Here is a 26,187-nt window from a genome sequence, read left to right as displayed (position 1 = left end):
GAGCTAGGAGCTCATGTGACAGCCATGTGCCAGGTGGCCAGGAGAAGCCTTCCTGAGCACAGAGGATGCAGCCAGGACACAGGGTGTGGACCTGAGTTACTCGGAGAAGGATGTCCCGAGATGGGCAGGGGTTTGTGAGTGGGACCCTGACAGTGGTCAGTGAGGACTGGGGAAGCTTGGAGAGGCCCAAGGGGCACTTTCTTATTTTGGGCTTTTTCTGTGGTCAGTCTTGTGCAGGAGCAGCCTGGAGATGTGGAAGAGACAGAACCTGGCCTGTATTGCAGCTCTGCCATTGGCCCTAGGAGGTCCTAGAGTGTCTCCTCCTACTGGAGATAACATGGCTGACCTACAGCAGAGTGGATGTTTCCTGTGACCCACAGGCAAACCTGGGTTGGGAAGTGTAGACTCTTATATAAGTGTAGGACTCAGTCCAGGATCTGGGATGACAGGGAAGACAGTATAAGAGGACCAGTCAAATAGCTGGGTCATAGGGGGGGCAGATGCTCCCCGAACATGCATGGAGCTAGGCAGGCTGCAGGACTGACTTGGAGTTCCCCTGCTTGTCACTGATAATTCCCTGTGCCTTTACATATTTTGGAAGCTTGTTTTCTTTCCCCATTACCAAGGCTGTGTGCGGGTAACTGTGTGTCTGTCTTGTTTCCAGGTCCACTGGAGGTGCTGGGCAATGAATCCAAGACTGCTGCCCAAAGTGCTCTAAAGCCATCTGGGGAAGCAGAGGGCATTCCAGGAAGATGGCCATGGCCCCAAACCCTTCCCTGGCTCAAGTATACCCCAGTCCTGTGGCAGTGGCTGTGTGGGAATGGCGGGATGGGCTGAACACCTGGCACCCCTACAGTGCAGCCGTCTGCAACTACATTGAGCAGCAGTTTGTCCAGCAGAAGGGTCAGCGCTTTGGGCTGGGGAGCCTGGCCCACAGCATCCCCTTGGGCCAAGCCGACCCCTCACTGGCTCCCTATATCATCGATCTCCCCAGCTGGACCCAGTTCCGCCAGGACACTGGTATGCCCCTTCTGCCTCTCCTATAGAATCTGAGTACGTGCTTTGGGCTAGATACCGTGTCAGGTGTTGGAGTTACAGATGTGACTTACAGAGATTGTCCACACCACACCCCTGAAATGAACACATCTGAGAGGTAGAACTATAGACCAGCTAGTACTCAGGTGAAGAGAATCTCATAGTAATAGCGGGTACTGTGGAGCACGTTGTGGAGGCCCTCCCCCTCATCTCCCAGACCCCAGTGCCTGCTTCAGCCTTCAGGGTCCCAAGCATCCCTAGCCGGCTGGCCAGCATGGAAGTCTAGTATATCATGATTCTACTAGGGAGAGGGCCTGTTGAGGCCGGACGTGGGGCACAGGAGAGATGAAGCAGATGGGCTGGGAATGGGGCTTAGTGGCAGAATGCTTGCCTAGCATGCATGAAGCCCCAGGTTTGATTCCTCAGAACTACATGCACAGAAAAAGCCAGAAGTAGGGCTGGGGAGGTGGTTTAGTGGTAGAGCGCTTGCCTTGAGCTAAAGAGCTGAGGAACAGCACCCAGGCCCAGAGTTCAAGCCCCATGACTGACCAGCAAATAGAAAAGAAAAAGCCAGAAGTGACGCTGTGGCTCAAGGGGTAGAGTGTTAGACTGGAGCAAAAAGAAGCTCAGGGACAGTGGCCCTGAGTTCAAGACTCAGGACTGGTTTTAAAAAAAAGAGAGAGATGAGGCAGAGGATGGGGAATATGAGGTCAGTCTGGTCTACATTGTCAGACCCTGTATCAAAAACAAAATAGAGGGGCTGGGAAGGTGGCTCAGTGGCAGAGCGCTTGCCTTGCATGCATGAGGCCCTGGGTTCGATTCCTCAGCACCACATAAGCAAAAAGAAAAAAGCTGGAATGTGGCGCTGTGGCTCAAGTGGTAGAGTGCTAACCTTGAGCTGAAGAGCTGAGGGACAGCACCCAGGCCCAGAGTTCAGGCCCCATGACCGGAACCCCCCCCAAAAAAATAGACCAGCTAAAGAATATGGTTAGACTTGAAATTAAAGGGAGTGGTAAAGCCAGACGCTGGTGGCTGACTACCTGTAATCCTAGCTACTCAGGAGGCTGAGATCTGAGGATCAGGTTCAAAGCCAGCCTAGACAGGAAAGTCCATGAGAATCTTATCTCTAATTAACCACCAGAAAACCAGAAGTGGCACTGTGGCTCAAGTGGTAGAGTGCCAGCCTTGAGTTGAAGAGCTGAGGGACAGCGCCCAGACTCAGAGTTCAAGCCCCCAACTGACCAAAAAAAAAAAAAAAGATTAATCCATATTAGACAATCACATAGTAATAAATTTAAAAATTTTTAGACAAGAAATGCCATGGTGTAATATGTGGAACTAGCAGGAATAGTTCAGTGTGGTCGTCTGTTACTTAAATACTCATTCTTTTTTTTGGGGGGGGTCCGGTCATGGGGCCTGAACTCGGCCTGGGCACTGTCCCTCAGCTCTTCAGCTCAAGGCTAGTGCTCTACCACTTGAGCCACAGCGCCACTTCCGGCTTTTTTCTTTTTTCTTACGTGGTGCAGAGGAATCGAACCCAGGGCCTCAGGCATGTAAGGCAAATGCTCCACCACTGAGCCACCTTCCCAGCTCAAATATTCATTCTTAAAAGGCTGGCTGAGAAAAAGTAAATTATGGTAATAGTTGTGTTTTTTTCCCTCTCTTTGTACTGGTACTGGGACTTAAACTCAGGGGCTCAGCTTTTTTGCTCACAGCTGACATTGTATCAGGCCAGTCCCACTTTCAGTGTTTTTATTTTATTTGTTTATTTGATTTTTGTGCCATTACTAGGGCTTGAACTCAGGGCCTGGGTGCTATCCTTTAGCTTTTTCAGTCAAGGCTAGTGCTTTACTACTTGAGCCACAGCTCATCCTTTTAACCTTTGGTAGTTAATCAGAGATGAGTCTAATTGTCTGGGCTGACTTTGAACCATGATCCTCAAATCTCAGGCTCCTGAGTAGCTAGGATTATAGGCCTAGGCCACTGGCACCTAGCTTTCAATGTTTTTAAAGTGGAGATGTAGGCTGGGTGCCTGTCGTTCTTGTGCTTAGGTCCTGCATTCAAGCCCCAGTACTGGTGCACACAGACACACACAGATACACAGACACAACAAATGGAGACATAGAAGTGTCATCTCTAGAATAATTTTTATTGTTATTTTTTGGTGCTTAGGATTGAATCTTGGACTTCATTAGTGCTAAGCAATCCTTGGATTTTTTTTTGTTTGTTTGTTTGGTTGGTTGGTTGTGGCGCTTGAACTCAGGGCCTGGGCAATAAAGACTAGCGTTCTACCACTTTGAGCCACAGCTCCACTTTTGATTTTTGAGTGGTTAATTGGAGATAAAAGTCTCGCAGGGACTTTACTGCATGGGCTGGCTTTGAACGCTATCCTCAAGTCTCAGCCTCCTGAGTAGCCAGGTTTATAGACGTGAGCTACCAGCTCCTGGTGCTTGGAAATATTTTGAGGACTAGTTTTGCCTATTGCCTTTGTTCTGTTCTCAGCACTGAAGTGTCCCTGCACATCTCTGTACTCTACCTCTAAATCTGGAAGACTAGCCATCGCCAGCCCTCCAGTCATATGTTCTTTTGTGTTTTTTTTCTTTTTGGTCAGTCTTGGGGCTTGAACTCTGGGCCTGGGTACTGTCCTTGAGCTTTTCAGCTCAAGGCAAATGCTCTACCACTTGAGCCACAGCATCACTTCCGGTTTTCTGGTGGTTAACTGGAGATAAGAGTCTCATGGCCTTTCCTGCCTGGGCTGGCTTTGAACTGTGTTCCTCAAATCTCAGCCTCCTGAGTAGGATTACAGGCATGAGCCACTGGTGCCTGGCTCGTACCCCAGTCACATGTTCTTGCATGGCCTTATGTATACCAACAGTGATCATTTTGTTTTGTGAAAAACAGAATTCTAGAACTAGGAATATAAGTTAGTGGCAAAGCATCTAGCATGGGTGCAGCCTTAGATTCTATGCCTAGGGCTATATATCTAACAGGAAAAGACTTGTCAAATTCCCTGTTTTGTTGTGTTTTCAAGGAGTGGCTAGCACATCCCTGATTATGTGCTCTGCTCTTTTGAACAGGCACCATGCGAGCCGTGCGCCGGCACCTATTTCCCCAGAATTCAGCACCGGGCCGAGGCATTGTCTGGGAGTGGCTGGGTGACGATGGCTCCTGGACGGCCTACGAAGCCAGCATCTGTGACTATCTGGAACAGCAGGTGGCCGGAGGCACCCAGCTTGTGGACCTGGCTCCCCTGGGATACAACTACACCATCAACTATGCCACCCACACACAGACCAATAAGACTTCCAGCTTCTGCCGAAGTGTGCGGCGCCAAGTTGGGCTACCTTACCCAGTGACCACCGTCATCGCTCCACCAGGCCACACAGGAGTTGCCTGCTCTTGCCACCAGTGCCTCCATGGCAGTGGAACTGGCCCTGTGTCGGGCCGCTACCGCCACTCCATGACCAACCTTCCTGCATATTCCACCCCTCAAGCCTCCCACAGGACTACCCTTGTCTTTGGGGCCCACCAAGCTTTTGCCCCATACAACAAGCCCTCACTCTCTGGGGCCAGATCCGCACCCAGGCTGAATACCACCAACCCCTGGGGTGGGGCAGTCACTGCCCTGGGGAACCAACCCTTCTTCCGCTCCAGCCTCTCCCACCTGTCGGGACCACAGCTTCTGCCTCCAGCTTCGTCCACTTCCAGTGGAGCCAGGTATCATGTCCCTCAGGTCATTGTCCTGGCCATGGACTGGCTTCTGCTTTTATGTACTGAGAGGAGCACCCGGGTCACTGCAGAGTGGCCCCTGCCCTTCTTGGTTGTCTCTGCTCCATTGTCTCATGCCACACAAATGCTGAGGTGCCATGGCCCTACGTAGCCTGGAGTGACCTGGCCTTCACTGGGTTAAAGTCATCCTTTCACTCCTTTGGGATTGTGTGATGCCAGGTTATAGAGACCTGGCCTGTGCTCGTGTGCTACATGGCATGTGTTATACCTGAAGACATTCCAGTAGCTGTGCATTCACTGATTCCCCTCCTGGGCCAGACACTGCCAACCCCTAAATCCTCAGAAGAGGCCCCAGAAACCTAGAATGGGGAAAGCATGTGGTGCAGGGTGTGGAGTCCACAGGTGGCATGGGCATGGACCATGTGTGACCCGGTATGGACCAAGTTTGTTGGCAGTTGTTGTTTTTAAGGCAGTCTTACTGTGTAGCCCAGGCTGGTCTTGAACTTACTATCTTCCTGCCCTTCAGCCTCTGAGTGTTGGGGCCAAGTGGCATTATAAAATCTTGACTAAGAGGAGTACACTTCAGCTGGCTGATAGGGGCTGCGCTGTGCTTACTGCCCAGTGTTGAGTGTGGAGAACATAGATTTGAGAGGACAGCAGCATGGGACTGCCTTCTGAGGGAGAGAGACCTGGGTGGGAGGTAGCAGAGTCTGCAGCCTGTAGCTGTCCTGGTCCCCAGGGAGGACAGTGTCTTACTGATCTGGACTGCTGATCAGCCATCTTGTGAGGTGACAGACCTGGGCAGCTTATGTGCAGCTAGTATTTGTTCTTATTTGTTTCAAGTATTTGTTCTTATTTGTTTCCCAGGACCTGACCAGCATTGTTAGGTACAGGTCAGGCTATGGGAGCAACTTCATTGGTCTGCATGATGCACTTAAGCTTTATAGGTAGGATCATCAACTTGAACTTCGGCCACACAGCCAGAGGTGGCAGAAGCAGAATTAAACCTGGCCTCAGGACATATAGAGTCCTTGAAGCCCTGGGATGCAGTGTGAAGCAGGGTAGAAGCCACTGCAGTTGATGAGGACAGGTCTGGATAAGGAAGACAATTGGGATGGGGTCCATGTTTTCCAGGCTGCTGCTGCTTCCAAAGTTGGGGCTATGGACCTGGCCTCTGGGAATGGCAAGTCCAGTGAGGTGTTACTACTCACAAGTGTTCTCCCACTGCCCTCAGATACAGGAGTCCCATTCAGGGACCAGGCCCTTCATTGCCGGTCCTGAACAGTGATCAGAGCTGCAGCTTTCCAACTCAGGGCCTGGGTGCTGTCCCTGAGCCTCTTTGTGCTCAAGGCTAGCACTCAACCACTTGAGCCACAGCCCCACTTCCAGTTTTTAAGTGGTTAATTGGGGATAAGAGTTTCAAGGGGACTTTTCTGCCCACCTAGCTTCAAATCATGATCCTCAGCTCTCTGCCTCCTGAGTAGCTAGGATTATAGCATGAGACACTGGCACCTGGCTCCTGGGGCTTTTTAAACATTGTTTTGAGGCAAGTTGCTACATGCTAGCTAGAGGTAGGATTCTAGGTTGAGTCAGGTGACTTATTGGGGCTCTTTTTTTTTTTTTTTTTTGGTTAGTCGTGGGACTAAAACTCTGGGCCTGGGCACTATCCCTGAGCTCTTTAGCTCAAGGCGAAAGCTCTACCACTTGAACCACAGTGCCACTTCTGATTTTCTGGTCATTAATTGGAGATAAGAATCTCTCGGACTTTCTTGCCTAGGCTGGCTTTGAACCTCAATCCTCAGATCTTAAGTCTCCTGAGTAGCTAGGATTACAGGCATGAGCCACCAGTGCGTGGCTTAATGGGGCTCTTAAATAGGGAGTTTCCATTGATCTTCCCCAAACCATCTTGTGTACTTGTCAGGGTCTCCCCCTCACCTGCAGGCCCTGTGTGGAGGCTGGCAGATGGCAGCAGGTCGTCGTGCCAGCAGTCCTCCTCTGGGTGCTGGCAGGCCATGCCTGTCACTGCTTGCCCTGGGCCCTGGGCTGGAGCTGGGAGGAACTGGGCCAGCTAGTGTGTTGGGTGCCACAGCCACAAAGCAGCCTGCACCCTGGGATAGGTGTGCAGCCTTGTTCCCTTGAACTTTTTTGGAGCTGGGATGAGTGTAATTGCACTTGCACAGGCCTATCCAGGCCATGAGAAACAAGGCTTTTCCCATGTCTAATTTTGTAACGTGGCCTTCTTCACTTGCCCTCCCCGATGGATGAAAGAGCCTGTGGCCTGACCCTGGGATAACTGAAAACATCTGGTACCTTCTTCTCCTAGGGGCTCTGCAATGTTCTCCGAGCTAAGTGCATGTGTTAGATTGAGTGAAACTTGCCCTGCCCATATTGGGGAACATGGCCATAGGCAGGCCTGGAGGAGTTACTGTTTGAGCAGGTGGCCCTCAGGCTCTGTGGAACCCATAGCCTTTGTTTTATTTTTGAAGTGCTCATGGTTTCCAGTCCACTTCTTGCTCAATCTGGATGAAACTGTCTGTGTGGTTTACTGGTGCCCCCTGGGAACATGGAGTAATCCTGGACACGCTGTGTCATTGGTAACTGATCTGCTAGGTGTAAATAAGTTTCCTGCAGCTGACAGTTATCACTTTATGCATCAAATGTCCTAATGTGGTGGGTGGAGAACTTCCTGACACGTGCACTGTAACAGAGGTAGGACCCCTTAGTTGGCATTTTTATGACTGGGTTGGCGTTTAGGACCAGTAACTAAAACTTAATCTGCAGGTATTTTTCTCCTCACTAAATAATCTTGTTAGGTGACTTTCCTCGTAGCTTATGTCTGCTGCCCTGCATGGACGCCCTTCCTTCAGCTGTGGGCCCAGGACTCTGGCTGTGGCTGTCTCTTGACCTATACACTTAGAATACTGGGTTTAGGCTTAGGCAGGGCCTCACTTCCAGCCTGCTTTAGGCTGTTAGCTCATGATTCTTCTGTTCCCTCCTGCGACCATGCCATTGAACTGGTGTGTTTCTGAAGTTTCCTTTTGCTCTAATACTACTGTGGTTTTCAATTCACGGTTTGTTCAGAACCCCAAAGGCCTGCCTTTGTTTGCCTTCCTCTGCTCCTTAGAGACCTGGGAAGTTTGTATGGAGCCTTTCCACCTCCTGGAGCCTTCTGGATCTGTCCCTATTCTCTAAAGAAATTGAAGCTCAGGAAGAAGACTTGAGGTGCCCAGGGCACATAGCTCACGTGGGTGCTGGGAGCCGTTTCAGCATATCCAGGTTAGGTTTCCTTCCTCTCCATCCTCCTTGCTCGCTCCCGTGCCTGGGACTGTGAAATCATGTCTGCACCAACTATGTAGTCCTGTCCCACGTCCTCAGGCCCTTGTGGAGCTGTCCAAGGCTAGAAAGCCAGGTGGGCCTGGTAGGGAGCCCAGAGTGGAGGTGAATGGCACCTAAACAATGGCTAGAACAGTTCTTGTGAAGGGTGCTTAGTGGTTAAATGGTGCATGCTTGAGCCTTTGAGGGTGAGTTTCTATCCCGAGAGTCCCCATCTTGGGAAATGTGAGGCCCAGGTCCTTGTATTTCTGTATTTCTGAGACGAGAATGGGATGGAGTATTCTGGAAGGATACATGTAGGGGTGACATGGGAAAATTTTATACTGAACTAGGTCAGCTCCTAGTTCTGTTCACTGGCACGCTCACTGCTAGTCCTGGGTGTGGGAACTCAGACTAGACCTTCCCCATTTGGGCCTCTCCTTGGTGAGGGGGCTCCACTTCCTTGGTTCCTTTGTGAAGAGAAGCTGTAAGTAACCTCTGTGGACTGTGTAGGCTTCTTCCCCTAGCCCACTGAGTACTTGTTTTACAGAATTTGAGAGCCAAACTTTTTTTTTTTTTTTTGGAACTTGACTTCAAGACCTAGTGCTCTCACTAGGCTCTGAGCTTTTTGTGTTTACTTTAGTTTTTTATTTATTTATTTTTTTGGGGGGTCCGGTTGTGGGGCCTGTACTCTGGGCCTGGGTGCTATCCCTCAGCTCTTCAGCTCAAGGCTAGCAGTTTACCACTTGAGCCACAGCGCCACTTCTGGCTTTTTTTCTTTTTGCTTATGTGGTGCTGAGGAATCGAACCCAGGGCTCATGCATGCAAGGCAAGCGCTCTACCACTGGCCACCTTCCCAGCCCTATTTTAGTTTTTTGAACTTTTTTTTTTTTGGGTCCGGTCGTGGGGCCTGGGCCCTCTCTCTCAGCTCTTCAGCTCAAGGCTAGCACTCTACCACTTGAGCCACAGCACCACTTCCAGCTTTTTTCTTTTTACTTATGTGGTGCTGAGGAATTGAACCCAGGGCCTCAGGCATGCAAGGCAAGCGCTCTACCACTGAGCCACCTTCCTAGCCCCCATTTTAGTTTTTTAACCACAGCTAGCTTTCTATTAGTTGAGTCATGCTTCTAGTTGTAGCTTTTTTTTTGTCTGTTGTGGGGCTCGAACTCTGGGCCTGGGTGCTGTCCCTAAGCTCTTCAGCTCAAGGCTAGCACTCTACCACTTGAGCCACAGCGCCACTTCCGGTTTTCTGTTGGTTAATTAGAGATAAGTGTCTCACAGACGTTCCTGCCTGGGCTGGCTTTAAACTGTGATCCTCAGATCTCAGCCTCCTGAGTAGCCTCTGGTGCCTGGCTAGTTGTAGCTTTTTGCTGATTATGTTTCAGATTTGCCCAGGCTGGCTCCAAGTCTTGATTCTCAGATCTCAGCCTCCTGAGTAAGCTGTGATGATAGGTGTGAACCGCTAGTACCTGGCTAAGCTTTGATTTTTGGAGCTCAAGGCTCAAGCTCAGTGTTATACTGGGAAGTTGATCTGGGAACCTGTGCTGGAATCTCACATCATTCACAAACACTTTCAGGGACAATCCCTTTTCCGCCCAGTCAGAAAAAAGGGAAATAGGCTCATAGGGACATATTTGTTTCTCATGGACACCTCTGGTGTCCAGTCCCAGACCTTTTCTGCATTATCAGGGCCTCCTAGGTCTCCCTCATCCTTTTCTTCATGCTGAGAGTAGCTAAAGAGGGTAGCAGCTACTGCTTTTCTTTTGGTGGTTAACTGTGATTTGAATCAAGGGCCGTTGGTAGGCAGGTGCTTTACTACTGAGCCATACATACCTCGGATCTAAGCTGTTCTTTTTGTTTGTTTGTTTTTTGGGTCCGGTCATGGGGCCTGAACTCTGGGCCTGGGCGCTGTCCCTCAGCTCTTCAGCTCAAGACTAGTGCTCTACCACTTGAGCCACAGCGCCACTTCCAGCTTCTTTCTTTTTGCTTATGTGGTGCTGAGGAATCGAACCCAGGGCCTCAGGCATGCAAGGCATGCACTCTACCACTGAGCTACCTTCCCAGCCCCTAAGCTGTTCTTTTTGTTGTCTAGCCAAGCAGGCTGTTTTGTTTTGTTTTTTTGGGTCTGGTCTTGGGGCCTGAACTCTGGGCCTGGGCGCTATCCCTCAGCTCTTCAGCTCAAGGCTAGTGCTCTACCACTTGAGCCACAGCGCCACTTCCGGCTTTTTTCTTTTTGCTTATGTGGTGCTGAGGAATCGAACCCAGGGCCTCAGGCATGCAAGGCAAGTGCTCTACCACTGAGCCACCTTCCCAGCCCCCAAAAGCAGGCTGTTTTAATTAAAAGAACATTCAAGATACTCAAAATCTCTTTCTGAACTTAGGATAATACTAGAGTACCTGCTCTAGAAGTCTGCTCCAGACTTTTCCATACATCAGCTCCAGCTGGGTATGAGGTTTCCTGTCTGTGACATGTGACTGAGGTGGTGTAGAGCTTGTGGCAGCCCCTGGAGCAGTGGTGGTTTGGGGACAGCAAGTGGAACAGAAAGGAGCTGGCCCTCCCCTGATCTGGGCTGGCCCCAGCCCTGTGGAACAAAGGCCCTGGGAACTCCAGTGTGGGACTCTGTGGGAGGGTTTTGTAATCTTAATATTTCATCATCTGTTCTGGATTGGGATGGATGGGAGGACCTAGGAGTCAGAGGGAGGTGGAGCAGACAGGAACTTGACCTTCTCTTCCCAAACCAAAATGGCCTGCATTTGTTACCATTTGAAACATTTAAACATGAGTATTTATAACCAAGTGAATGGCATTGAACATAGTCACCATGGCAAGCTAGACCCTCCTTACTATAGGTTTTGGGTTTTTTTGTTGTTGTTGCTGTTTTTGTGTTTTTTTGGTGCTGGGGATGGAACCCAGGGCCTTGGACATGCTCAGCAAGTGCTCCACTCCTGAGTTATACCTCTAGTACCCATACTGTTATTAAGAAAACATCCCCAAAGCTTTATTCTGTACTGATTTTAGACTGACAGGTTACACAGTACAGAGTTCCCATACCTCCTGCACTTTACATTTCACTGTAAACATCTTCCTGACCACACTGTGGTGAGGACCAGAAAACTGCCTGTGTACAACACTTGTAGCTAAATGGTTTCACAGGATCCTGTGTGGGGTCCTGCTTTGCAGGTGGGTGTCTGTCATTCCTCCTGTTCTCTAGCTAGTCCCTGATGCTCCTCAGTCCCTTATCTTATAGCTTCTGGTTCCACAGAGGTGCTTAGTTCAATATCCCTTGACTTGGGTTTAGTTGTTTCTTGAGCGTGGACCAGGTGATGTGTTTCTGGCAGGAATCATATATAGAGAAGGTCAGCAGATCACTGGCTGTGTTGGTCTCAATGGCTGATGGTTCACAGGAACCCAGACCTCACTCTAATGAAACTAAGTGAGCTTTGAACTGTGTGAGCTCCAGGATTGTGTTCTGGTCTACCAGCTGCCCAAGCAATCAGAAAAAGTAGAGGTGGGAAGGGGGCCTCGGCAGGGGGTTCAGCTCAGCTCCACTCAGCTTTCTCTCTTTCTTCCCAAGTGCCTCCCTCCCCAGTGGTGCATCCAGCAGCTCCGGGAACACCCCTGCCACGGTGCCTGTGCAGATGCCGAAGCCCAGCAGGGTCCAGCAAGCTCTCGCCGGTAGGTGCCTGGACTGGAGGAGGCAGCGGGCTGGGGGCCTCATCACCCTCCAGGAAACCTGAAGGTATCGCTTGGGGAGGCACCTGTTCCCATGATGGTGTGCCCTGAGGGAGTGAGCCTGGTGCCCCCTGCTCAAGCCCTCTGGCAGAGTCAGGCCTGATGATGGGGCTCTCAAGTGGATTTCCTACGTGTGTGTGTGTGTGTGTGTGTGTGTGTGTGTGTGTGTGTGTGCGCGTGTGTGCTGGTCATGAGGCTTGAACTTGGGCTGGGTGCTGCTGAAGCCTAGTGCTCTACTACTTGAGCCACAATTTCACTTCCAGTGCTTTTTGATGCTTATTTGGAGATGAGTCTTATGAAATTCCCTGCCCAGGCTGGCTGCAAACCTCTATCCTCAGATATTTCATCCTCCTGAGTAGTTAGAATTATAGACATGAGCCATCTGCATGTGGCTGCACATCCTTTTTAAGTTTTGTATGGAATTATAGATAGAGCCACTTTACTGGCCTGCAGGAGCCTCTGGGGGTTCTCAGAACGGGTTGGCTGTAGTTAGACCCTGATTGTTTTCTTGTGCTGGGGATGGAACCCAAGGCTTCCCTCTTGCTCGGCAAGTTGCTCTTGCTGCTGCTAACTTGCATGCCAGCCACTCTTGTCATCAACACGTGCCATTGGGTCCATCACGGTGTCTCTTACCCATGTTCTATGGGGCTTATTGGGGTGGAGCAGCTAGAAGCAGATTTGACCTTGTGGGAAACCCAAAGTGGGTACCAGAGAAGACAGGAAAGGGCAGCAGACTCCTGCCACTTGCAGCTGACACAAGGAAGCAAGTGATAGAGTTTGAGGTGGTCAGACAGGGCAGGCCTGTGAAGTGCAGGGGAAGGGCCAGCCTCGGAGAAGGGAGCCTTCTGTCTAGATGGCTGGCAACACAGCGAGGAAACAGGGTGGCCTGTGGAGTCCAGCTGTCACCATAGTCTGTCATCACAACAGTGACTCAGAGGAGGGCTGGCTCTGCATGTGTATTCACATTGAATCCCTAAACAACTCTGAGGTGTGGATTTAGTCCCACTTTATGTTTGAGGAAACTGAGGCTCAGAGAACTTCAAAATCCTTCAGAGTCCTTCTTTCCCAGAATTTGGCTTCTTGTGTGCGATACTTTGGCACTCCTGAGTCTGGAGGGAGACTTGCTCAGATGTGGCTGTGGTATAGACAATGGCCTGTCCCAGAGGCAGCAGCAGTGTGGAGTGCAGCCCAGGAAGGGCCTAGTCTCTCCCAAGAGAGCCTCAGAGGACCCTGGGAGAGCCACTGGGCAGGTGGTAGAACTAGGAGTGAGGAGGGCAAGGAACTGGGGAAAGCCAGGTGGGAGACAGCCTAGGGTCCTCTCTGCCCATTTCAGCTGTCGGCTCTGCTGGAGCCAGGAAGAAAGAGAGCAGAGTGCTAGAGGTGGGGCCCAAGTGGTAGAGGTCCTGAAACCCCAGTGCTGCCCCCAAAAGAACAGAACAACAACAACAACAAACAAAGAACAAGCTGTGATGCGGCATGGGGCGGGCCCTCAGACTGAAGAGCAGAGGACAGGGGCAGAGGACCACTACTGTGCAGTTCTCCCACTCCTGGGAGCCACTGAGAGAGGTAGCTTAGCAATTGTGTCACACTTGTTTGCACTTGGGAAGCACGTGCTCTGCCACTCGAGTCATGCCCCCAGCCCACCCTTTTGGCTTTTAGGATTCTTTGTGTTCGTGGCTGGTTTTGTGGCAGTTCTAGGGCTTGAATTTAATTCCTCATGCTCTTGCTTGGCTTTTTTGGTCAAGGCTGTTCCTCTATCACTTAAGCCACAGTTCCACTTCTGGCTTTCTGCTGGTTAATTGGAGATAAGTCTTTTGGATTTGTCTGCCATAGCTGGCTTTGTACACCAACCAGCAAGAGGTGACACTGGGTGCGAAACTAGGCAGGGAGGCCAGAGCAGGATAGACTTGAGTCCTGACCCTTTTCTCCAGATGAGGGGCCAGCCCTGGGTCAGATAGGGTTTTTATGGTTGAGAGTGAGTCTGCAGATGGGGACTTCACATTCAGAGGCTTGGAGTGGGAGTTCTCTGGTGGATAGAACGCCATGGTTGTTCAGTAGTTAGGCGATGTGTGAGGTTGTCCTTCACCCTTTGCTGCTGAGGAAGATGTGATGGCTTATTCTTTTTGTTGTTGTCGGTCATGGGGTTTGAACTCTGGGCTTGGGCGCTGTCCCTGCACTCTTCAGCTCAAGGCTATCACTCTACCACATGAGCTACAGTGCCACTTCTGGTTTTCTGAGTGGTTTATTGGAGATAAGAGTCTCACAGATGTTCCTGCCGTGGCTGGCTTTGAACTGCGATCCTCAGATCTCAGCCTCCTGAATAGCTAGGATTACAGGTATGAGCCACTAGCGCCTGGCATGATGGTTTATTCTTGATACCCCATGTCAGATCCATCCCTCCTCCTGTCCATCATGCCTCTTACTTGCTGCTTTCAAACTGAGCACCAGGAATCAGGTCCTGCTGGTCTGGATGGAGAGTGCTGTGGCTCCGGCCTTCTGGAGGCTGATGAAGGTGGCCCTGAGGATGTCTTCCTCTCTCTGGACAGGGTGCCCTGCGTGCTGGGTTGGTGGCAGCGGTGGGTGAAGGGAAGAAGACCCCTGAAACAGGTGTCTGAGTTGTTGACGTCAGAGGACTAGGAAGAACCACTCAGTGGGAAAGAGGCTGAGTTGGCAGGGTGTAGCCCCTTTCCCCAGGTGACCAGTGACGACCTGCCTGCAGGATGGGCGGGTACCTCTGCTGGCTGAGGGCAGATCTGAGCACAGTGGGCCCCGGGCAGGGCCTGTGTTCCAGTCAGGAGGCATGGTCAGCACTAAGGCTGTGGGCTCTGAAGGAAAGCTGCATCTATTCCAAATCCCTCCCATCTTTCTGCCACCTGCAATTGCTTGTCATCCTGCTCCTTTAGTTCCCAAGGGAACTGCACTTGAGCCCAGTAACAAGCTGGGGGTATGGGTAGCATTGTAGTGACTCTGGGTCTCCTGGAGTGTACTTTGGTGCCTCCTTCAGAGTGGCAGCACACCATCCCTGGCCTGATTCTGCCCAGTTAGGGGTTGACCTCAGCTTCTATCCCAAGCTGGGTTCCTTTGCCAGGTGAGACCCTCAGCAGCTGGTCTATCAGCCCCTACCCCCTGAGTTTCGTCTGGTGGGGCAGTGCTGTCTGGCTCAACATGTTGTAGGGGCCTTGGGCTTTGACCCTGAGTAACCCTGAGCCTGGCTCTGAGGCCTATGAAAGCTATCCTCACTCTGCTGGCTGAGAAGCCAGAATGCCCTCCCTTGAGGGAGCGCTCTGGTCAAGGAGGAGGCCAGCTGTGCCAGGGACTCCACTGTGAGGTACTAGGTTATGGGGGAGTAGGAAGGCGTGCAGCTCGCCAGGACAAGTGAGGCCCCAGGAGGAGGGCAACAGGGAGCTCTTGGCCTCGTTCTGCCACAGTTCCTTCCCTCGTGGACAGCAGCAGAGGAAGCTAGGCCTGGGTCACTTCAAGCCCCAAGCAGCCATGTCACCAAGGTAGCCACATGGGTGGTAGAAAGCAGGGTATGGTAAGCTGGGAGGGCACAGCCAGGCCTGTAGGCTCGAAGGGGTGGAGGGGGCGACTGAACCCTCAGAATCAAGGGGCTGGCCCTGTTGATCCAGCTTGGCAGAGCCCTGCCACTGCACTTCATGTGCTCCCCCGGCATGGGTGCAGGGAGAGGTCATCCAGGACTGCTTGGGACACCCTGGGATACACTCTATACACTTTCCTGAAGCGAATGACTGCACATTGCATGCTCTGGAAATCTAGAATCTGGCAACCTCCAGGTTCCCTAGGGCAATTCTCAGGTCCTCCTGGCTGTTCATGTGCCACCAGCTTGGACACCAAAGGATTGCGGGCATCGTATGCAAACACCTCCCTCTAACGTTTCTCCCTCTGCATGTCTGATCTCGCACCCGTGCAGGCATGACAAGTGTGCTGATGTCAGCCATTGGACTCCCTGTGTGTCTTAGCCGCGCACCCCAGCCCGCCAGCCCTCCCGCCTCCTGTCTGGCCTCTAAAAGTCACAGCTCAGTTAAGAGACTGAGGAAAATGTCCGTGAAAGGTAGTTGCTATTCACAAATGCTCTCTGGCCTCTGTTAAGCCTCTTCCACATCTTGCTGCCTCTGACTCTCCTGCGCTCGTCGCTCTTGCCCTCGTGGCACTCCACTTCCTCTGCCCTCTCTCCCTGCCCTCCAGCAGGCAGTGTGTGTGGGTGTGACTCCTGAGACTTACTTCCCTGGCGGAAGCTGGACAAAGTGGCCTTGTTCCTAGGGACACTGTGACTTTGTAGTCATGAAGGTGTAGATGACAGCTGGCTAAGGATTATGGGATGCCTTCCCTTTCAAGGCGCTGGTTTGTTTCAGGAAAGGTCCCCAGAGAGCAGCCCAGTGTGTGTGGCCAGGTAGCATGGCATCCCGTTCCATCCAGTAGTCAGAGATGGCCTGCCTGCAGAGGTGTTGCTTGAGAGGTCTGTGTTCAGTGGGGTGCGGGGCTCCAGGAAGAGGATGTGGTCAGCACAGAGCCTCAGAAGTCTAGGGGGCAGGTTGGGGGGGGGTGTTGCAGGACTTGGGGAAGCTAAGCTGTGGACTAATGGCTCTGCTGGCCTGGGCCACCCCCACTCTTGCCCTCCTTAGCTGTGGCTCTGCTGGCCTGGGCCACCCCCTGCTTTTGCCCTCACTGGCCATGGCTCCCACACACTTCCCCATCATTGTGGCTCCTGTTCAGGTGAACAGGTGGCTTAGGAGCAGGAGGGATGTGCAGGTCAGCATGGCAATGGTGGCTGCTTTTTTCTGCCCTGATGGAGGCAGGCAGAAGTGTGGGGCTGCCTGGCAGCCCCGGGCACCTGGGTTGTCTGGAAAGGACAGCCCTGCCTTTCTGAATTCAGATATGTGTCATGAGCGTGGCGGTCACCTGATGGCTCACAGAAGCAAGTCTACCTGGGCCAGGGTACTCAGTTACAAAAGGGAGCTCATGCTTATGGCAGACAAGCTAAGAAGCTGATGGACTGCAAATAGATAAAGTGTAAACTTTGTCCCATTCTGCTATTCATAACAATCTTTCAAGACATTCAGGATTTGGAACTAAATCTGAAAACATTGGTATTGATAGCTAGTTTATATTGGCCAAAAACGTGTCCTGTGCTATTCATATGTCATGTATTTTCAGTATTGTACATCATTTGGAAAGGGCTATAATCTGAATTTCGAGGAATCATGGGTTCTTTGCTGAGTGGGGTCTTGGCAGAAAAGGGCCAGGAGGCAGTCTTGGCAGAGGGGCCTGGCACTCCTGTCTGGCTTGTTGGCCACCAAGCCCCAGCTGTTCTGTGCCGGTGGGTGTTGTTTTCTTTGTTACCACAGCAGCAGAGTGTGGGTTCTAGGGGTCCAGATGGACAGGCAGAGGGGTGGGGGATTGTGTGTACATGCAGGGTATGTCTGGGTTCTAGGGTGGGTGCAGGGTACACCAGCGTAGAGTAGGGGGTATGGGGTGTGGGAGTATGGAGTGTGCATCTGGAAGGCCAGAGGCATGCATGCATGGTGTCTCTCCGCTGGCCCCTGCCGCCCCCAGCTCTAGCTTCTACTTTGTGTCATTGAGGGAACTGAGACTCAAGTGGCAGGATTTGGAGTCAAACCCAGTGTCCCCTGACCCCCTCTGCTCCACCACACCGCCTGCCACCCCCATCTGGCTCCCTGTTCTGTTACTGCCTTCTCTGGTCTGAGAGTTAGATGCTGAGCCTGTTGATAATAAGACCTTGTGGCCTCTGGTCAGGGTTTGAGCTCGGGTTTAAAACAGGAGCCTCACACTGACCCCTGAGGTGGGTGTTGGCTCCCTGCCAGCGCAGCTGCTTCAGGGGCCCTGCTGTCTCTGCAGCCTTCCCTGAGTCTGCAGGGGTTCAGCTGAAACCTTCTGATTAGCCAGCTGGGTTCTTGACCTTGGCCCAGGGTTGGTGTCCGGAGGTACAGGCCTCCTCCGCATCACGAGTAGGCGGTGAAGCGGGGACCAGCGGCCTGCACTTCTGCTGTGAACTGAGTGGGCATGGGACAACCTCTCTTCCAGCACTGAAATGTACAGCACCTTATGACAGTGTCATAAGCAGATGTGTAGGCAGATGCCCTATGGGACAGGCTTCCAGACCCCATACACGCAAAACTTCCTTACACTGAGATGAAGTTGAAAACAGCACCGCTAGAATGTACTCGGTCATCCTCTATGGGAACCTGTTGTCACAGCTGCTCTTTGACATTTGCGGGTGTCTTGAGAAGGGCCTAGGTTTGCTTTCCTGGGGCATACTCTGGGAGGGGCGTGACAGGCTGCTCTGTTTCTTTGTTTCTGCCTCCTCCAGGGCCTCCCAGGCTGGACCAGGCACCAAGCTCGTGGCCTGGGCGGGGCTGCCAGTATCCTGCGTGTGCTCCAAGGCTGTCCTGTCTTGCGCACTAACCTTCCCTCCTTGCCCTGCTAACATTTCTTCCTGGCAGCTTGGACTTCTGCCCGTCTGCTCTCCCTGACACCACGCTGCCCGGCTCGCACACCTAGGACTGCTTATGTTCTCGTCTCTTGCAGGAGGGGCTCCAAGGCCTGAGCCAGAGCAAGTGATCAAAAGCTACACTGAGGAGTTGAAAACACCCCCTGATGAGGTATGTGTCCTGTGAGAGGCCAGGGCAAACTCCAGGGAAGGGGACCCTAGCCCACACTCGGCCTGACAATTGCTTCCTAGGTATGCAGGGCTCCTGTGGGAGGCATTATCAGGATGAGGTGCCCTGGCTTCCCAAGACCTGCCATCACTGCCATCAGAGTTGAGCTGTGGTCCTGAGCAAAGTGCTTTCTCTCAGGCAAGAGGATTGGGCCTATCTCCCCAGCTCCTGGTCCCTCAGACAGCCTTTGGAAGTTGTTCTGCATCTCCTGCCCTTCCTCAGCCCTGTTCCATTTTGTGGAGGCATTCAGCAAGGGGGGTGGTGGGGAGGCGCAGAGAAAATGAACTCACAGGACAGCCCGTGAGACCCAGTTGGCACCCAGTGTGCCGGCACGTAACCTGGGACCTTCCGTGCCACATTCTGAGTTGGGCCTGTGAGAAATCCATATGGACAGAAGCCTGGGATTTGTCCTGGACTCCCGCTCTTCTTCAGCCTTCTCAAAACTCAGCTCCGGCTTTCTCTTTTTCCTCTTCTTCCAGCCTCAGGCACCTCCTTTCCAAGCTGCTACCCATGCAGCCAAACATGGCCAGCTGCTTATTTTCTTTTTTGAAGGCAGTTCTGTGTATCCCAGTGTGGCCTTAAACTCATGATCATCCTGCCTCAGCCTCCTGAGTGCTAGGATTATTGGTGTGCGCCATCACACCTGGCTCATCTGGCTGCTAAAATGCCTCAGCTGGGTCCTGACACAAGACTGCTCCAGCTCCTGAGTGCAGTAGTCAAGACATAGCCCTGTCCAAGCTCTAGGTTCATTGTTGACCTGTGCACACCCCCTTCTGGTTCAGGCCTCAGGTGGTCCCTTCCTCTGTCCTGCTGTCCATCTGACAATTTCTTTTTTTTTGGTCGGTCGTAGGGCTTGAACTCTGGGCCTAGGCGCTGTCCCTCAGCTCTTCAGCTCAAGGCGAGTGCTCTACCACTTGAGCTACAGCGCCACTTCCGGTTTTCTGGTGGTTTATTGGAGATAGGAGTCTCACGGTCTCTCCTGCCCAGGCTGGCTTTGAACCGCGATCCTCAGATCTCAGCCTCCTGAGTAGCTAGGATTACAGGCGTGAGCCACCAGCGCCCGGCCCATCTGACAATTTCTGTGTCTGTTGTAAAAGCCAGCCCCAGAGGCTTCTCCCTCTGTCCTTATTTGCGTGGTCCCTCCGTCCCACGCTTGTGTTTTTGCTCTTCGTTGGCACAGATCACAGACTACTTGGGTCCCCGTGTGGGAGCACAGCCGCTGGCTGGTGTGTATCCTCTTCCTGCATCTCAGCCAAGGAAGGCCTCTTCCAACAGACTGGCCTGCTGAGGGCCAGTGGCTGTTGTTTAGTGAGCCCTGTGTTTGGTCTCTCTTCTAGGACTGCATCATCTGCATGGAGAAACTGTCCACAGTGTCCGGCTATAGTGACGCAACCGACAACAAGACCCTGGGACCCGTGGCTGTGGGCCGCCTCACCAAGTGCAGCCATGCCTTCCACCTGCTGTGCCTGCTGGCCATGTACTGCAACGGAAACAAGGTGCCCATGTGGATCTGGGTGGGAGCCAGTGACCTGCCCTGCCTCAGGCTGGTGGCCCCAGCAAGCAGCCTGCAGCAGGCTGAGGGTCAGTGCTAGGCCTCTGGGGTGGCAGGGGTGGCATCACTCCTGGCAGGACTGCGAATCCCTGTGTCTTGCTTGAAGAACTTTCTTTTTTTGTTGTTGTTGTTGATCTTGGGGCTTGAGCTCTGGGCCTGGGTGCTGTCCCTGAGCTCTTCAGCTCAAGGCAAGTGCTCTACCACTTTGAGCCACAGCACCACTTCCAGTTTTCTGGTAGTTAATTGGAGAAAAGAATCTCACAGCCTTTCCTGCCTGGGCTGGCTTTGAACCTCAATTCTCAGATCTCAGTCTCCTGAGTAGCTGGGATTACAGGCGTGAGCCACCAGTGCCCGGCTTGGAGAACCTTCTGAAGGCTCAGCTTCCTCCTGTTGGCCTGTCTGTGTTTTAGGAAGGGGACCAATGGAGCTGATACCCCAACTCCTCCAACCAGCTCAGGGGGAGGTCCCGGGCTCCTCTGAGCAGCAGGCCTGCCTCTCCCTACCATGCACAAGCACTCCATGCCTTCCTTGTGACACCCTGCACTGATGCAAGGCACCAAGAGGGGACCATGCTCAGGGCTCCCTGCTAGGCAGAGCAGGCTTACTCAGGCCCTCAGTGTTGACCCTTGTCCTGTGTCCCCCACCCTTCAGACTTCAGGGGCACTCAGCCAGGGTGGATATAGATGGGAGGGCGGAGACAACCAAGTCACAGGCCAGCCTGCAAGGCCCAGTTGGGCCCCTTGTCTGTTTCCCTGCCACCCAGTGGCAGTGGTGTGGGTGGCAGGTTTCCAGAGGGACTGGGGAGGACTTGCCTGTGGAGCCAGGTGTCCTGCCAGCTGCGGTCTCCAGGTGCCTCGCCCCATCCACACAGTGACTCGATGAGCCTGTGGTGCGCAGCTTTTCTTTTTTTTTTTTTTTTTGTCGGTCGTGGGGCTTGAACTCTGGGCCTGGGCGCTGTCCCTCAGCTCTTCAGCTCAAGGCGAGCGCTCTACCACTTGAGCTACAGCGCCACTTCCGGTTTTCTGGTGGTTTATTGGAGATAGGAGTCTCACGGTCTCTCCTGCCCGGGCTGGCTTTGAACCGCGATCCTCAGATCTCAGCCTCCTGAGTAGCTAGGATTACAGGCGTGAGCCACCAGCGCCCGGCATGCGCAGCTTTTCTTTGGCCAGAAGACCACAGCAGTCCAGCCTCTGTAAGGGCCATCTGTGTGCTGGGCACTGTGCCTGCCCTTGTCTGGTGGCCTCTTGTCCCCACTCCCTGGTCCATGTGCTCATGGGCTGCCAGCTCAGTTGCATCTGCCTTGTCTCAGGATGGGAGTTTGCAGTGTCCATCCTGCAAGACCATCTATGGGGAGAAAACCGGGACGCAGCCCCGGGGCAAGATGGAGGTACACAGGTACCAGATGTCCCTCCCAGGCCACGAGGACTGCGGGACGATCCTCATCATTTACACCATCCCTCATGGCATCCAGGTGAGGAGCCTGCCCCACAGAGCCTCGGCCACCCTCCTCTGCCTGCCCTGCCCCCTCCCAGCCACCTGCTCTATCACACTTCCACGCCCCACTCCCCAGGAAGCCAGGCCAGGGAGCAGGAACTGGGTGTGGCAGTGCTGAGGTTGGGGTGAGGGGAGATCGAGGCAGCCCTCAACCCTTTCCTGAGGGAGGAGAGACTTTCTGGAAGAAGCAGCAGCTTAATGGGGCTTGTGCTGGGCCAGAGACTAGCAGAAAAGCAGGAGGACACTGCCCAGGGGCTGGGCAGGTTGTGTATGGAGAAGAGGGGGTGGGGACAGGAGCCTTGACCCTAAGGTACCCACTGAGCTGGAAGTAGTCAGATGGGGCTGGATATGGCTGAATGTGGGGAGCCCTGGCCCTTGGGGTCTTGCTCTGCCCATGCTGACACAGGCGGGGATGGGAGCAGCATTCTTTGTTGGGTCATGTGCTTTCTTTTTGATCTCCTCCCACTTGGAGGCTCAGGTTGACAACACCCCAGAGAAGATTCACATCTCCAGTGACTACTCACACCTGGCTGTGTAGCCAGGCCCAGCACTGTGTGTGCACCACCCCACCCCAGTTTGCTGCCTGGTAGCTCAGGGCCCGGTTCCTAAAGTGGATCCAGAGCGGCCCTCAGAGCAGGGTCCATCCTGGCACTGGCAGGGTTGCCAGTGGCACTGGGGAAAGAGTTGGCAAGCAGTGTCTCAGATTGGCAAGTATTCCTGGGGTGAGGCTGGACTTCCTTAATGAGTTCTCATGCCCAGGATTGGACCCTTCCAGAACCACCAGGGGCAGGCTAGGCTTCGGAGTCCTGTGAGTGGCAGCTGGCTCGAGGCTTCCTGCTGTTTTTCCATCCAGCCTGGCATTTGCTCTCTCTGCAGGGCCCCGAGCACCCCAACCCTGGGAAACCGTTCACTGCCAGAGGCTTTCCCCGCCAGTGCTACCTGCCTGACAACACCCAGGGCCGCAAGGTAAAGCCCCTGCCCCCCTGGGACCCTGCTGTCCATCCTCCCCCCCCCCCCTGCAGCCCCTGCCTCATTCCCTTCACCAGCCCCACAGGCAGCTCAGGGAGAGAAGCTGGCCCAGGGTGCTGGGGTGCCCGCTGGAATTACAGCTACCAGGGGCCAGCAGGACAGCTGCTGGGGTTTAGGCTGAGCCTGGAAAGGGAGGGCTGAGGGAGGCTGGGCCCACCTGCTCTGTCCTGAAGCTGCTGGTGGCCCTTCAGGAAGGGCTGGGAGAGAAGCCAGCGTCTCACGTGCACACTGGGCAGGCGTGCTGCCACTGAGCTGCACCCCGAGCCTAAGCCCAGACTGGAGTGGCCAAGGGTGGCCGGCAGCAGGGGGTGTGTGGGACAGGAATCCTGGGTTCTGGCCTCTGAGATCTCTAGAGTTTGTGGGACCCCTTGGGCGGGGTTCAGTGCTGAGACAGTGGAGCCTGCTGGCACTGCTCACTTCCTTCCCCCGCCCCACCTTGCCACACAGGTCCTGGAGCTCCTGAAGGTAGCCTGGAAGAGGCGGCTAATCTTCACAGTGGGGACCTCCAGTACCACGGGGGAGACTGACACAGTCGTGTGGAATGAGATCCACCACAAGACGGAGATGGACCGCAACGTGACTGGCCATGGCTACCCCGACCCCAACTATCTGCAGAACGTGCTGGCCGAGCTGGCTGCGCAGGGCGTGACTGAGGACTGCCTGCAGTCTCAGTGAGCGACCCAGTGCCCCTGGCACAGCCTCCCCGGGGTGCAGGGTGGGAAGGTGCCTTCCTGAGAGTCTAGGATGCCAGGAAGGGGAGGGCTGTGCCCCTCGGGAGCCAGGCTTGTGCCTGCGTGGTCCTTTTCTCCCAGGGTGGGGAGGATCTGGGCACCTGTGCTGTGGGGCTGAGATGCAGCTACCTCAGGGCACAGATGGGCCTCTGTCCAGAGGGCGGCCCGGGCAGCGCCCCGGCCTGGCATGGCTGTGTGGGGATCGCCCCTCGCCCAGTTTCTCATACCTCAGATTTTGTTTGCAATAAAGACCCTAAGCCACTGCAGGCCCTGGTGTTTGTGCCTGGAGGGCGGGTGTGTACCAGAGCTGACCATGTGGGCAGCTGCCCACTGCCCATCCAGCCCTGTGGTTGTAAACAAGCAGGCTACTGTGAGCTGGACAGCTAGTGGAGAACAGCAGTGCAGCTGCCCTCCCCTCACAGGGCCAGCCTTGCTGCCGGGGCTGCTCACACAGGACAAGTGAGGACACGGGGTCACAGAGCTAGGCTCAGAGCAGTGACCAGCCTGGGGCCTTGAAGCCTGACTCTTGACCCTCCGAGGAGGCGTCGGCAACACAGCCCAGCCTGCTGCCCTCCCTGGGGGAGGAATGCTGGTCTGGGGTCACAGGGACCAGCAGGTCCACAGGGCTACATTTTAACTGCTGGGGCTGGAAGCATTTTTTAAAAAGTCCTGCTTAGCTGGGTGCCAGTGGCTCATGCCCGTAATCCTAGCTACTCGGGAGGCTGAGATCTGAGGATCATGGTTCAAAGCCAGCCAAGGCAGTAAAGTATGTGAGACTGTTATCTCTAATAAACCACCAGAAAATGAAGTGGCACTGCACCTCAAGTAGTAGAGTTCTAGCCTTGAGCTGAAGAGCAGGGACAGCGCCCAGGCCCAGAGTTCAAGCCCCACAACCGATCCAAAAAAAAAAAGAACATAAAAAACTTAACAAATGGCAACTATTACATGAAGCCACTCAGTGCAAATAAAAGCCAGGAGCTACATCAAAGTATCTGGAAGAGGATATGAGAAGTTGGAGTCTTCCCCAAATGCTGAGGGAATGTACAGTGCAGCTCCTTTAGGGAATAGGCGGGTCTTCAAACAGGGTTGGTTACCCGATGACTGGGATGCTCTCAAGGGTGACTTTACAAGAACATGTCCATGCAAAACCATATATGCAAATGGGGATTAGTCATTACGAGAAAGTGAAAACACCCAGACACCCAATAGCTGGTGAAATGAATGAAATATGCTATTTGTTTGCATGTGATGGTCTTAGCTCTGAAAGCAGAGAGGCATGGTCCCTGCTGTGCCAGGAATAGACCCTTGCAAACAACCTGAAAGAAGCTGACAGCCAGGCATGACGGCTACTTGGGAGGCTAAGGCAGGAGGAGCCAGCCGGGACAACATAGTGAGACTGTTCAAAAAATAAAGAGGTACAGGAAAACAGCCTTCTGTGTGGTTTCATTCCTATGAAATGTCCATCCTGGGCAAATCCCTAGAGACAGGACATCTCTCCCTCCTGGCAGGAGGAGGGAGGGAGGGAGGGAGGAGTAACTCATGGACTGTTTAATCTTGGAGTGATGAGAAGGTTCTGGAATTAGCAATGATGGTTGCATAGCTTTCTGAATAGAAACAATTGAGCTGGGGCTGAAGGTTAAAGCCCATGGTAGAGCTCTCGCTTAGCATACTGACACCCTGGCTTGATCCTTAGCACTACAAAAACAGCAAGAATCACTGACCTGGCACAGTGGAGCACGCCAAGAGTCACAGCTACTTGGGAGATGGAGACAGGAAGATTGTGGCTAAGACTAGCCTAGAAAAAAAAAGACTAAACATATCACTAAAGCCAAAAGAGCTGATGGAGTGGCCTCAGTGTGAGGCCCCGAGTTCAAACCCAGAACCATAAAACCCACTGAACTGTTAAGCTTATATGAATTATATCTAAAAAACAGAGGGGGCTGGGAATGTGGCTTAATGCATGCAGCCCTAAATTTGATTCCTCAGCACCACATACACAGAAAAAGTCAGAAGTGGTGCTGTGGCTCAAGTGGTAGAGTGCTAGCCTTGAGCAAAAGAAACTTGGGGACAGTGCCCAGGCCCTGTGTTCAAGCCCCAGGACTGGCAGTGAACAACAAAAAACGCCACAAAGTGACAGCCACCGGGAGCCCTGTTGGCTATGGGGGGGGGGGGAGCTCCCTACTCTTGCTCCCCTCTCCTCCCTACCTGGGTGGGGTGGGTGGCCAGAGGGACACTCCTGATGCAGGGAGCAGATATCTAGGCACACGGCTCTCAGCCTCCTCCCCAGGGCAGGGAGGCTGGGTGAAGCTCCAGTCCTCACACCAGTTCTGGGTGGGGTGGCCTGCATTCATGTGGGGACCCAGTGGTCCCCCAGCTCCGCCCTGCTTCACGCCAGAGCTGGACCCATTTTTCAGGCCTTTTCTGCCCTTTCCTGACGGCCTGACTAACCAGTCCCCAGCCTAAGGTGTGGGGGTGAGGCCCCTGAACCTCGGGGCGCTCTGCGTGCGTGTAGGATATCATGGGGCTCCCCGAGAGGCACCCTCACCCTTGGCGATTCCTTCTAGTGCTGAGGCTGGGCGCGTGGGATCCCGGGACGGGTGATCTTGGCCAGACCTAAGGCACTGGGGTATATAGTGCTGGGGTGCTGGACCCTGCGAGCCCCTCACCAGCACCTTCAGTGGCTGAGGCTGCGCTTTTAGAGGGTGGCTGTACTTGGCGGGGTGGGGGTGGGGGGTGAGGTCAGGGCTGCAGGCTGCGTGTAGTGACCCCCTCCCTCCCACCTACCCCCACCCCCGGTCAGCAAGACAACGCCTGTGTCTGCCTTTCCCCTGGTCCCTATCTCTCCTCCATCCTGCAGCCTCCAGGGGCTTGCAG

General features: G+C 53.5%; 1 protein-coding gene across 5 annotated transcripts in view; it reads left to right on the top strand.

The window, feature by feature from the left end:
* The window catches only part of Dtx2 (deltex E3 ubiquitin ligase 2), a 30,981-nt gene extending 7,402 nt beyond the window's left edge, over positions 1–23,579 (top strand). For 4 of the 5 annotated variants that reach the window (XM_070033632.1, XM_070033633.1, XM_070033635.1 and 1 more), the window contains 9 exons: positions 665–1,020; positions 4,113–4,752; positions 11,652–11,752; positions 15,741–15,881; positions 18,377–18,450; positions 19,845–20,003; positions 21,369–21,530; positions 22,430–22,519; positions 23,030–23,579. In XM_070033632.1, coding sequence (XP_069889733.1) covers positions 753–1,020; positions 4,113–4,752; positions 11,652–11,752; positions 15,741–15,881; positions 18,377–18,450; positions 19,845–20,003; positions 21,369–21,530; positions 22,430–22,519; positions 23,030–23,257 — 1,863 coding nt within the window. In that variant the 5' untranslated portion in view covers positions 665–752 and the 3' untranslated portion in view covers positions 23,258–23,579. The remainder of the gene's footprint in view (positions 1–664; positions 1,021–4,112; positions 4,753–11,651; positions 11,753–15,740; positions 15,882–18,376; positions 18,451–19,844; positions 20,004–21,368; positions 21,531–22,429; positions 22,520–23,029) is intronic. The other variant, XM_070033636.1, reaches the window with a different exon arrangement.
* Positions 23,580–26,187: the final 2,608 nt, after the last annotated feature.

Source organism: Dipodomys merriami, unplaced genomic scaffold (assembly GCF_024711535.1).
Source record: "Dipodomys merriami isolate MVZ:Mamm:240054 unplaced genomic scaffold, mDipMer1.0.p SCAF_22, whole genome shotgun sequence".
NCBI classification, from domain to species: Eukaryota; Metazoa; Chordata; class Mammalia; order Rodentia; family Heteromyidae; genus Dipodomys; species Dipodomys merriami.
The sequence above is the reverse complement of the archived record's forward strand: the minus strand, read 5'-3'. Positions and strand labels throughout refer to the sequence as shown.